The following is a 13,832-nucleotide window of genomic DNA, read 5'->3' on the forward strand; positions in this document are numbered from 1 at the left end:
GCCTTTCCCTACCAGGCCATCACTCCCTTTGCAAAAGTAATTAGGAACACCTTGCCTTTCATACATCTGGAATGCATCGAAAAGCACTGATTGTCACTGTATAAGGTTACCTGAAAACTTGCCATATCTACAGTTGCTATGTTTTTCAGGCTGTCTAGAATATTTAGTGGAATACAGTATTTCTTATCTACTCTCTTTATACAAGCAAGTTGGCATCCTTGCCCAGCTACACGATGCTTTTAGAATTGTACCTCCATTTAGGATCTATTCCTCCCCTGGAGGGAGGATGTTAGCTAAGCTCTGTAAAATTCTTGTGTGTAAAGAATGACCTTGAAACGTCCTGCAGAAAGTGGCCTCTTCAGTTCTAGGTGCTTCATCTCAGCTATGACTGCTTACACAGGAAGACTTCATGCCATGAACCTGGTACTTTCCAAGCATTGTCGCATAGGGAAAAGACAATGCTTTCGCTGCTACTGTAACCCGCTCTTAAAGTAAAGGAATGGAAGCTGGGACTGGGAGTGATGTGGCATATTGAGGGCAAAACACAATTTCTCAGGAACTGGAACACCTGCCTTATGTGAACATCTGCCTCATGTGGAACATCAGCCACCATGTGACAGATGGTTCCACAAGTGTTCAGAAAAACTTCAACTGTTTTACAAAATTCAATTAATTCTTGAGTTTCCTCTCTTGGGTAAAACAAAACCGCAACTGTCGTTAAGGCTTAAGAAACAGTTGCTTATGTGACATGAAATAGAATCAAGAAAAGATCTGCAAAGATGAACTCGAAATGGACATTCAGACACTGGTTTTTGGAAGCAATTACAGTCTTGCTTCTCTCTCTCTCTGGCCAGACCCCAGATGTCAGTTCCTCTCAGCGCCTCCTTGTTTCTCACATACCCTCCCACAGAGCCAGGCCTTGCACACAGTTAAAGATCACATTCTCAGGGTGGCACAGACAATCTTTCAAACAGTCAATGAAAAAGATATGTTAATGGGGGAAATGAGTCATCTTGGGAGGTAGGATGATGGGTACACCTTAATAACGGTCTGTAACAGGAAGATCCTTTACCTACATCACTGCCTTAACGCACCCCTCCATACTCACCCAAGGGTGCTCTGATGGCCCACTGACTGCACACTCCTCAGATGTAATTAACAAAGCCACCCACACCTACTAAGCACGTTTCCAATGTCAGGGGTCTCCAGCTCTCCACCACCACCCACTTTTCTTTTCCACCTTCCACTCTTATTTATGGAGATAACTAACTAGTTGGCTACTTACTAATCCTTCTGTTAATGAAGGTTTTAGGCTCATTCTAAGACCTTATACTGAAATGTATAAGAATTAAAAAAACTTAAAACCAGCTAACAAAACTTTCCTGAAGCATAAAAATACCCAAGATCTAAAACTTATCTTAAGGAGGTGGATTCCACACCATGAATCCCCCTTTTCTCATTACCCCCAGCTTCCTATTGTGAAAGATCGGCAACCTTATGAATAAATGACAAATTCTGTGACAATTAGGTTTCTTCTTGGGAGCTCCTTAAGGACGCAGGAGTAACCGTGGGGTGTGTGTGGGAAAGGGTGGGGGGGAGGGGTTGGAGAAGGTCCGGAGAAAGGAAAAGGTCGCAGGTTCCTATAGCCCCCCACTCTTCCTTTGGTTACTTGACCCCGGGTTGCTGCGCCCGGGGGGCTGCGGGTTAGCGTGGAGGGTATGACTCCGAGGCCTCGCGCACGCCGGCCCCCACCCCCGCACCCCGCGCCCGCCCGCGCAGCGTGACTGGCCGCTGCTGCAGACTGGGCTCCGGGAGGCGCAGAGCGCGGCGCGCTGAGCAGGAGAGGCAGGCGGGCTGCTGTCTGGCGTCCGCGGCGCTGTCCTCCCTCCTCCACCGTTTCCGCCCCTCCCCTGGCGGTCGCGCTGCCTGGGAGCCGGGGAAGCCGCTGCTCGGAGCCCGCAGCCGGGGTGCTCGGGCCAGCACCGAGGCGGCGGCGGGGCGGGAGATTGGAGACCATAGCCCCGGGGGGAGAGGTGGAGGGGGGGCTCTGGCCTGGGCGGTCGGAGCTGAGCGTGTGTTTGCGCGCAAGAGTGGGGGCTGCACTGTGCACGGAGCGGATCCGGCCAGCCCCAGCCCAAGTCGCCGCAACCCGGGAGCTTCCCCGCCTGCGCCCAAGGCACGCGCGGCACAGCCATGAACACCAACGATGCCAAGGAGTATTTGGCCCGAAGGGAAATCCCTCAGCTTTTCGAGGTAGGGGGCTAGGGCTGGCAGAGGGGCGGGAGAATGGGGAGGATCGGGGTGAGGAGGGCATCTTGGGGTTCATGGGGAGGAAGCCGCGCCCCGTCCCACCTTGCCGACGTGGGGCACGGAAGTGAAGGGGCTAGCAGAAGCTCGCTCGCCCGCTCGCCGGGGGGTAGTCGCCCTTCCTGGGGGGTTGCCGGGGTCCTTATTCCGATGGCTGGGCTCAGGAGCCCGCATCTCCTAGGTCAAGTTTCAGTCTTCCAGCGGGTGCTGGAAGCAGGCTGCACCCCTCGGACGCGGACATCCAGGGTGGGCTACAAGCAGCGGCCGCCCGCGCTTTCTGGAGGCGAGGGCCAGGCCAGGTGGGTACGCTGGCGCCCAGGAGCCAGCAAGGACTCGAAACCGGGTATCAAGAGCCCTAACCCCTCCGCGCGCCGAGGGTCGGGGTCCCAGCCGTGTAGACAGAAGCAGCCCTCGTCGGGGACAGTTTGGAGGAGAGGGATGAAGATGCAAAAACAAATCCAAACCCACCTAGTGCAGCGCTACCTCCCGGGTGGCAGGCAACCGGCGCTGCTCTGCGCTTTCGGTGAATGAACTCCTGAGCACGTTTTTCCGTAGCCTTGGAAGGGAGGGTTCACTTCGCCGCCTCGGCGGCCCAGCTTTCGCCAGCCCTCTCCAACCCACCTAGAGGAAGCAAGGTCCGAGAGGCAGCGGCGAGGCGGGCGTGACTCCTGTTGCTCTGTCTTCAGACCGCATCACAGCATCATCTGCACCAGGGACCCGGGGGGTGCGGGACACATTGTGAATGTGGAAGAGGATTGAGGAACCAAAGGAACCGTGGTTAGCTCCAAACCACAGCCTCCGTCGCGAATCGTTTTGCTTCCTTTCATTCTCTCCATATTTGAATTGTAAGACATTTGCTTAGGTTTTAAAAAAAAAAAGAAGGAAAGAAATGGAAGCCGGCCAAGTTCCACAGAGGGAACCCTGACAGGGACATCCATCCATTCACTGCAAACCTGGCCCCCTATTTCGGAAAGATGAGACTGTAGACTGATACAGTAAATTAAAGGTCATGAGTTTTTCTTTCCCCTGTATGGGGGGAGAGGGGATTGTTCTACTGAAAGGAATTTTAAAATACCATTTGGGAAAAGAATTTTGCCCCTGTTTTTCTGAAATAGCTTTAAAATGGGCTGTAATTACAGATCTTCATTTTGTTGTTGTTGTTCACCTCTGTAAGCCACCGTTTTTAGGTCCATTTGAAGCCAAGATTTCCAGGTAAATCACCCACTTAGTCCAAGCCTGGTATGTGAAGCCACAAATCTATCAAGTGTGTTACTCGTGCTTGAAAATTATCAGGCAGTGTTGTGTAAGGACAGTGTAGGATTCTGGTTAAGTTTTCCTTTTTCCGTTTTTTATTTTTTATTTTCAAAAAGTAAATATGGAGATGAAGAACTGAATGTTTTTGTCACAAATATTACTACTGAGATCAATTTCATTCCTACATTTCTAAAAGAATAACTAGAAACATCTGCAGGAGAGTCACCTGAGTGTAAAGTGCTGCTTCATAGTTCATCTTTTTTCTATAATTGTTTTTCCTCCTTGGTGGAAAGTAACCACAGAGCATTTTGATAGTTTGTTCATGAAAATCACTGTGTATGCAAAACAGGAATTTATTTCTGTTCAGGTGCTGTGCTTTTCTTTCATTGGCTTTTCTGCATTTGAATGAGATTTTAAAAACAGAGCACACCCAAAAAAGGAAGTCAACTGGCTTAGGTGAAATGCAGTAACACGGTGTACTTAAATGCAATCCTGGACAATGGAAGATGGAAGGAGACTGCTGGTGACCTCCAAAGGCCTTCCAGTAAGAAGAATCTGTGTGTGCACAGCAAACAGAGAAGTAAAAACCTGGCACTTCTCCATGTGATGAGTGTAGATGACAAAACCAAATACTTTAAGTTTCCAAACTAGATTTTTCTCCCTCAAAACCACAGTATACAACGTTTAACAATTAGGAATCTATCAAACCCAACACATCAGCCCAGACGTGGATGTTAAACACCATTATAGACCAAGTGACTAATTATTGAATTTAGATATTGTCAAACAACTCGGTATAGCTAATTGACTTTTTCAGGTTTCTTCCTGACTTGAGAAGAAATCACGTAGGCTAAATGGAATATGTCTAGTAGGTTCAAGTTTGAAATGTGTTTCCATTTTTAGATTAAATGTTTCTTTTTAAACCACTTCCCCCCACCCCCACCCCCGATTTTTGTCATGATTTTTTAACTCTAGCTAACTTTATGGTGTATATATCGAACGTATACTGCTATACCTTAGAGCAGAGATTTGGCAATTAATTTGAATACTGTGAAAAGTCAAATTAGGTCATTCAAGTCCTCAAACAATTAACTCAAAGAGACTGAGTAGTAATGTTTGCTAGTTATCTTTGATCTTTCTGATGGCCTGCTACTAGAAAAAAAGACTTAAATTATCCAGGAAGGAGTGGAACCCATCCCCCCCTTCTAAAATCAGTATGCTTTGGGGAATTAATTTTGTTTAGAGAGGCTGGAAATGTTTATTTTCCAGTAAAACAAGAAAGAGAGAAAGAAAAGAAACTTCATTGAGCAATTAATAATAAGTATTAAAAAAACAAAAGACATAATCTTGATTATGTAATCTTGATTTGGATTATGTATGGGGCAAAGATAATCTGGCATTTTCTTTCTATCCCATCCCATATCATATTTTTGCAAAGTGTAGAGAAAGAGTAATATATATGATTTTGAATCCGAAACACTGAGTTGGAATCCCGGGCCTATGAGTTTCTATCTGAGTAACCTTGATCAATTAACATCTCTGAGTCGTGATTTCTTAATCTATAAAATGTAGATAATAACGCTGCATAAGACTGAGAATGCGTTGTGTTAGCTAATGTATAAGACAAAGAGGAATCACTGCCTCAGAGTTAGCTACATTAACATAGGAGAATGTGAGAAGTTAAAAGCTCTGTGAGTGTGTGTGTGTGTGTGTGTAGCACACATTTTGACACAAAAAACGGCGTGGATGCCCAAGTTAGTTTTTCCCACTCCCTCTACAGTTAAACTGGTCTGATTCAACACTCTAATGCACACTATTTAGGATTTCAGAGAACAATTGTACATGGTAAGAATCGCCTACCATTTTGAGCAAACTGCACAAGAATAATGTGAAAATAAACACTGTACTTAGGAAAGATGTCAACCTTTCAAAGGGTGTGTGTTTTGTGCATTAGTAATGTCTATTGGTGATAATAATCCTCAATGCTTTTTCCATGAAATACTCTAAAATATTTTGTACAGCAGTCCAGTTCCTAGGAGTCAGCATTTCCAAATTTGTAGCATTTTTAGAAACTAGTCTATGTGATGCATCAGATACCAGGAACAGAAAAAAAAAACAAAAAAAAAACAGGATCATGCTTTTGCCCCCCTTCTATAACCTCAGTGGGAATTATGGTGACTTATATATCAAATAGCATTTTTTGAGTCTCAGACTTCATGTTTTGAGTGAAATTTTTTTCCTAATTAGAAACTGTTCAGTATTCACCTATCATGTGTCAGGGAAAGTGTCAAGGGCTAGAGACTGAAAAATAAATAAGACCCACACTGTGTTGTTGAGAGGTTTATAGTTTGGATGAGGAGACTGACTGATAAACTGATGATTGCAGTATTAATGACAGGCTTTTTTCTGAGTACCATAGGAACACAGAAGAAAGGGTCCACAAGCCAACCTGAGGGGTCAGGGGAGACTGTAATAATGATAACAATATTAGCTAAAATTGCCAACAACATTTATTGAGCACTTACTGTGTGCCACGTATTTAATATGCATTTTACAAATACTAAATTTTTCAGTCCTTAAGAAAGCCCTCTGAGGTAGGTATTATTACCCCTATTTTACACTAGAAGAAACTGAGGCTTGGAGACTTTAAGGATGGGTAGAAATGTGATCAATAATAACTGGGGTATTTTACACACTGTGCTTTATCTCACTTTGATAGAGCTCTTCCATTTTAAACTATATCGTTGCCTGAATTGTTTAAAAAGCAGAGACTGATGAGCTGAAAACTAATTGGTCAAGAATTTAAGGGGTGATCTTAATTAATCAGATCATAATTTCAACTCTAATTATTTATTAAAAGACAAATGCAAAGAATAAAACCCAGAATTTAGAGATGGGACATACATTATTTTTAAAAAGGGGGTTTTAAAACATATTTTATGTGGGCATATTTTGTTGTGTTTCAGAGCCTTTTGAATGGACTGATGTGTTCTAAGCCTGAAGATCCAGTAGAGTACTTGGAAAGTTGTTTACAGAAAGTAAAGGAACTAGGTGGCTGTGACAAGGTGAAGTGGGATACATTTGTCAGCCAGGAAAAGAAGACCTTGCCTCCACTCAATGGAGGACAGTCACGGAGATCCTTTCTGAGAAATGGTAATGTATATGCAGAATAATAGTTTATAGTTATAGCAGTTCTCTTTAAACCAGACCGTATAGGCTGTAGGCAGTAGTTTAATTTATTAGGTGTCCAAATGCCTGAAAGGGTATTTGGCCCTGGACCATGATTAATCTCCCTCTGCCACTAATTTTAAGCACCTCTATGATAAGACAAACATAATTACATACCATTGTCCAGCACTTCATTATAAAGGCTTAGTGAAGTTTTTGTTACTGACTTCATTATTTTGCAAAATGAATTACATTAGCAAGCTATGAATTGTTCTTGAAATTTCAAATAAGACTTCAAAATAAATGAGAAGATGACAGACAAAATTAATAGTCATTACTCGCTGGGAAGAGATTTGACTTATTAACATGGTTTCAAATTCAGAGTTCCTATTGATGCATCTGCATAAACACATGTAGAGTTTCTACTAGTTAATTCAACAAGGATTTATTAAGCAGCTACTGAATGTGATACATTAATTAGGTGTTTGGGTGTTATGAAAGAAGTAAAAGCCATAAACTCGTTTAATAGTTTTAGGAATAGTGTGAAACAAAGAACTGGAACTTGCTAGAGGAGATTCGTGGTATTCTGATAGTTTTCTAAACTATGTGCTTATTGAAATAGTGGTTCAGGGTCAGCCAACAAGCCTTTTGGGCTCTGAAGGAAATTGAGAAGTGTAATAGTATGTGCACAATGGAATCAGTTCCAATCAGGGGACACTAAATTAATTCTTTCCCAGGAGCCAAGATCATTATATTTTCCAAATTTAAATCATTCTCAAAAATTGTGCCATGAAAAGTTTCAGCTATACAGGCAGAATTTGAAGTGGAGATCATTCTATTTGCAATAAATACAAGGGGAAATATGTTTCAGTTTGTTTTACCCTAGTTAGTCATGACCCACTTAGATTTTGTTTGAATACAGTGTGGGGGAAAGTCAAATGTGTTAATTTTTAAGAAACACAGCAGGGAGGGAAAGCAGAAACCACATTTGCTCAGAAACATCTCCAGAGAGGAGAAGAATCCTTTCCTGTCTGTACTGGAGTTATCACTAGGTGATGTAGGCTCAGGTGCTCAAGAGAGCACCTTTTGCCGGTTATTGCTGCAGCACACCACTAGGTAAATTACTGCTTCGGTGAACAAAATGATATTTTCGTGTGTTTGAAGAGTTCAGACACCTTCCTGAAATGGCTACCTTACGTCCCAGGGTGTTGTCATACTCTTAGAATCTGGCTCAAGGTTAAATACATGCCCTATGCCGTTGTTAAATCAAGTGAAACAAATATGGGTGGGTAACTGCTTTCTAAACCTTAAAGCACTAACAAAGCTCAGGTATTATTGGATTTAGTCTAAGATATTTTTACGTTTTTAAATTTAAATCTAAGAAGATATGACATTCACTTAGTCGAAAACTGCTCTCAGAGTGGGTATAGAAAGTGACAGTTTTGCAACAAAATGAAATGTCTCTATTTTATAGTCACTTGGCTTGATTATACATAGAAGCCAAGCAGGCCAGTGTGTAATAGAGACTGGTGGGGACTGTGGTCACACTAGAGAGCAGAACTAGAGAGAACAGTTGTTGTCTAAAGACAGTTAAGTACAAATTTTGGAAAAATGTCAAACTGAACAAAACACATCTATGGGACTCTATTCGGCCCACAGATAACCAGTTTGTAACTCCTGATCTGGCAGGAGAAACTGAAAGAGGAATAGAAAAGATAGGTTTAACTTTCATTAGAATTAAAATTGCTTGTTAACTTTAGTGTCCATACCTATTAATACTTCACCAGAATTTCCACTCAGATCTTTTAATTAATCATCAATTAGAACTTTTTCACGTACCACGGTGACAAGAATGTTGTATCACAGTCATTTATCTAGAATGTATGCTGAAAGGCAGAAAATGATTTGTCTTGTAATAATAAAATTTTATTTTATGAAAATGCTTTATGCATTTGTGCTTTATAAGTTTTAGCTATAATTTATGGACTAGGTTTTAAATTCAACAAAATTTCTGACTTCACAGTAATTTAAAGCATTACAATTATTTCTATGAATATAAATTGATTCATGCATTTTCGCTGAAATATTGACATAGCCATGCTAATATGTAATTATCATGAAACATTATTATGTGAAACAAAATATTTTAATCATTTAAACAAATTACTTTCCTAAGTAAAAATACGATAAAAGCAAGGATAAATTATTGACTGACAGTTCTTTAAAGCATTTTACTATAAATGAGAGATGAATATTTAGTTTTTTCTGCCATATGTATACAACTGAACAAAAAATTACTTTTTTTTTTTTTGAATAAAAGTTCTAGTCCCATAGTTCCAAATGTCCATAGAGCTTCTCTCCTGGAATATCTCATTGTCATATGATACTCAACACATACCAAACCAAACATATTAACATACCATATCTGCTTCAAAACCAGTACTCCCTTCTCATTTTCCTATTTCTATGAAGTCAGTTAATGAGTCATCTGAGCAAAATAACCATCTATTGAGTACTATTTATTGAGTGCCAGACACTCTCAGGCTTGAGCATGTAGCCACCAAGAAAGAACAAACACGGCACCTGCTTCATGGAGCTTACAGTCTAATGATGATGTCAGGCATTAAAAATATAAGTAGAAGCACAATGGGTGCCATAGGAAATACCATATGTTACAGAACTAACCATATTAACAGCAGGATGGATCCAACTTAGGCTACGGGACTTAATATTCTAATGGATAAAGACAAATAATTGAATAAGAGACCTCTTGGATGAGGCAGTGGAAGGTGTTTTACAGAGCATTATTACAGAGATGTTTTTGAAATTAAGTAGGTGGCTTTAGATTAAAAAGTAAGTAAAGTCCTCTTATAAAAGGTGACATTAAAGGTGGGGTGTGCATGGTAAGAAGCAGTCAGCCATGGGACCAACAGAAGAGCATTTTAGGCAATGGATAATGGATTGCGGGGATAAGCATGGAAACAGGCAGACCTGCGAGAGTCTATTATGATAGTCCAGGTAAGGGATGGTGACTTGGGGAAGAGTTGTGGTCATGGAGATGGGTAAAGGCATAGGAATTTGGGGATATGTTTTGGAGCTAAAAATCTATAGGAGTAGTTGTGAAGAGTGAGGGAAGAAAGCAATCAAGGATAATGCCTAGTTTCTCCTTGTGTTAGATGAAGCAATTAAATTCCAAGGCAGAACAGGATACTGTTGTCAGTGCCTTCCCTGACATAGCCCTTCCCAGAATTTCCTAAAGAATATTCACTGTCATGTGCAGACTATTCCATTCCTTTTGTGGAACTAAAGTGAGTCCAGTAGGTCAGTAGTCAATGACCTCATTTATTGTATCAACAGAGAATGGAAATTTCTACCTGATAGTAAAAACATCTCGGGAGGAGATGTGGGCATTATGCCACACTAAAATACAGTGGTCCCCTTATCTGAATTTCTCATGGAATGCCAGGTGGCATCTTGTTTCCTTTGTGCAGATGCCTTTTGGGTAGTTAGGGCTTCTCTGTGCCTCTTAGAATACTGACACATGGGATGAGAAAGGAAAGAACCATGCATTATATATTGACAACTGGTTGAGACCATCTGCTTGATTTGGGCTTGCCAGCTCTGTCCTCTTGTTCTTTTGACTACTTCATTTGTATTACTGACTCTGAGTCTTAGTGTTTTGTTTCCACCAACTGAAATATTCCTTCCACATTTTATCACCTGTACTTGTCTTTCAAAGTTCAAGTCTGGCCTCTTTCTTGCAAGGCCTTTCCTACCACTCCAACCCAAACGGATCTACCCATTCATTGAATTCCTGCGGTGTTTACCATAAGAAATATTCATTTTAGCACTTACCCTCCTGGTGTGCTTACTGCTGTGAAATATAAGCATGTAAGCTCCAGTTTGTAAGCCCTGTGGGGACAGGATTACATCTTATTCTTCTACGGAATCATGCTCAACACACAAACATGTCTAGCAATAAATGGCAAATACTTGTAGCTATTGTAGATGTAAACTTAAATCTTCATAGTTACATTTTTAAATCAAGGAGGTTGAAGGTAATAAATATTGGAAAAGTAAAATTCAGTGATGTTGAAAGATATTCCAAATGTAGAAATTGCTTGCTATCCTTTTACCTATAATAACAGTACCCTAAGTTTTGGTGCATTATGCCACCAAGCCATTCCATTGGATTACAGTAGAGTGCCTGAATCATAGTGAAGGTGTATCTGTATTTATTGAATAAATAAAATACGTTTTGCATAAGCATGGGCTCCATGGCAGCTGCATATAGTTGTGAAAGTTTGGGAGTTGTGTACTTCACAACTGTAGGGAGCACCATTTACGAGACCAGGATGTATACAAATGACCAAGCAAGACTAGGCTGTACTTAAGAAAGTTCCTCTAGAGCAGGGGTTGGCAAATTATGACCCATGGACCAGGTTCGGCTCCCTGCCTGTTTTTATAAATAAAGCTTTATTGGAACACAAACACATCCATTTGTTTATATATTGTTTATGACTGCTTTCCTGCTACCATGACCAAGTTGACTATGAGACTGTATGTTCCTCAAAGCCCAAAATATTGACTATCTGACCCTTTAAGAAAAAGTGTGCTGGTCACTTATGAGATGAGGTCTTTTTACAATTGAAAAAAATCAAACTCATTTAGTTTTTAAATGTCTTCTACTAATTGGTTAAATGCAAAAAATGTTTTGTTATGCTATTTTTTTTTCGTTTCAAAGTTATCTTACTCTTTTGCAGTAATGCCTGAAAATGCAAACTTTCCATATCGGCGGTACGATCGGCTCCCTCCCATCCATCAATTCTCCATAGAAAGTGATACAGACCTCTCCGAGACGGCAGAGTTAATTGAGGAATATGAGGTTTTTGATCCGAGTAGACCTCGGCCAAAAATCATTCTTGTCATAGGTACGAAGACAGAAAGCAAAATTCTCGTTACTATTGCTAACTTGTTTATATATTTACATTTCAAAAAATTATGTCAATTATGTATTGTATTTGTAAATACTTAGTTGGGTTAAAAAATGACAAGCAATAGAAACAAAAGCTCAAAAGACAGTAGATGGAAATATTTTTAGCATAATTTTCAATAAAACAAACTGTTATAATTGTATAATCTAATGCCTATTGCACTTTTATGGAATCCATTATAATGTCATAGAAGTTCTCTGTAATGAATTGAAAGTAAGTACTAATCTCTTCAAGATTTATTGTCCCGTGGTTTTGTGTTAAATTTTTAACACAGATAACTGAATTCATTCCAAGTTTTCTAAACATGATGTGTTTTTTTCCCTTTAACTCAACAAATTGAATTTTTATTCACTATTAACTTCAGAGAGAAAAATAAATAATAATAACATATTGATAAAGACTCAAAAAAAGGAATATTCCTTATGGCAAACTGGTAACTACAATAAAATATAAGTTTTGATGTTATTAGACAAGCAAATCTAATAGTGTTTTACAGAGCAAATAACATCTGAGTATTAATCAAGATAATGATAGTAGTTGATTTTTTATATTGCCATATATTGACTATGGAAGTAATCAGTCTGATGCCACTTCACGGAGAATAGCTATTGAAAAATAGCTATTTAAGTATTTTTTCCAGAATGCATTTTTTACCACTCTTGCAAATTCTAACTTCCTCAGAATCTATAAAAATCATGAAGAGAACTGTGAACATGAGACATAGGTAGTCATTGTCTCACTTTCCAGTTTGACTCAGCTTTCACAGAGATGACCAAAAGCAAACATCTAATGTGAAATGTTCAAAGCTATTCTGGCCAGTAACTGTTAACAGAGGGCGAAATGCATACAGCCTTCATGCAAAGAAGTACTGCTTGCAGAAGATATAATGATGATGGCAACCAGGAAAAAAGCATGCAAACAAACACCCCAAGCTATAACAAGAATTTAAGTTCACCAGACTAGAAAAAGTGACACTTGTATACCTCTAAGTGTAATGAAAATGAAATTGCAAATATATTTAACCTGAATTATTTAAAATAATGTAAGAGAATATAGAAATCGACTTTACAAAAGTCAGAATATTCTTGTAGTGTATGGTAGTCACTCTGACATCATAAACCTCTATCCTTGAAAATGAGATTTTTTTTTTTGCATGTGCTTGAAAATGTAAGGTCCTTACCTAGAACACAAAGAAATACTTTATTAAAAGAGCTACAGGTGAAGAAAAATTGGAAATTATTTCACCATTCTATAATGAAATATTCTTTCAATTTTGTTTTTATTGTTGCTCTTAGTAAAATATCATTGATTATTAACAGGATGAACAAGTAGAGGCTTGATTGACCGTAAAAAAGTGTAATATCAAATTTCTCTTGTATAAAACAGCACATATATGAATTTTTGTGCATTGTGAATTTTATATGAAATTATTAAAACATTTCAATAAACTAAGATCTTTGGAGAAGATATAAATGCACGAGTCTCCTCCATTACACATACAGTTTCTTTTTACTCAGCAAAATCAAGTTGCTTCCCAAGATTATGATTTTGGTTTTAGACTTACGTGCTGTATTATAACATTTTATGTATTACAAGAATGATGCAGAACCAATGACTGTAAACATTTCTAGAAGATTGAGATAACAGATGAAAGGAAAAGACTAACCTTAGGTTAGCTGAGAAAATGGGGGCAATTTTGTGATTTTTCAGGAATTATAAAATAATTGTACCTGAACCTTACAAATTTTTATTAGTTTCCCATGATATTACATCCAAATAAACCAAATTTCCCTTGTGGTGATACAGAATTTTTTTTTTTAAGCTGGACATCTTGGCATAGATATGAATCTGTCTTATGTTAGTGTAATCATAAAATCTAAGAATTAGATGGATCCTAATATTTGTAAGTATTAGAGATAAATAAATAGAACACAATTAAACTCACTCTGGTTTGAGAGAGAGAAGAAAGTAAAATTAATTTGTGAAGAAGTTTCAGTAATCAAACTCATCCAATAAATTAATGCTATTCTCTTGTCAGTTTTGCCAGTCATATTTTTTGTTGTCTGCTACTGCATCCATTAGTTGACAAAAAACAATTTTTTTCTGTTA

General features: G+C 39.3%; 1 protein-coding gene across 2 annotated transcripts in view; it reads left to right on the forward strand.

Moving 5' to 3' along the window:
* Nucleotides 1-1,612: 1,612 nt before the first annotated feature.
* The window catches only part of AK5 (adenylate kinase 5), a 202,633-nt gene continuing 190,413 nt past the window's right edge, over nt 1,613-13,832 (forward strand). The window contains exons 1-3 of one of the 2 annotated variants that reach the window (XM_019743342.2): nt 1,613-2,253; nt 6,528-6,714; nt 11,493-11,660. In XM_019743342.2, the coding sequence (XP_019598901.2) occupies nt 2,194-2,253; nt 6,528-6,714; nt 11,493-11,660 (415 nt within the window). In that variant the 5' untranslated portion in view covers nt 1,613-2,193. The remainder of the gene's footprint in view (nt 2,254-6,527; nt 6,715-11,492; nt 11,661-13,832) is intronic. The other variant, XM_019743343.2, reaches the window with a different exon arrangement.

The sequence above is a fragment of the Rhinolophus sinicus genome, linkage group LG06, assembly GCF_036562045.2.
Source record: "Rhinolophus sinicus isolate RSC01 linkage group LG06, ASM3656204v1, whole genome shotgun sequence".
NCBI classification, from domain to species: Eukaryota; Metazoa; Chordata; class Mammalia; order Chiroptera; family Rhinolophidae; genus Rhinolophus; species Rhinolophus sinicus.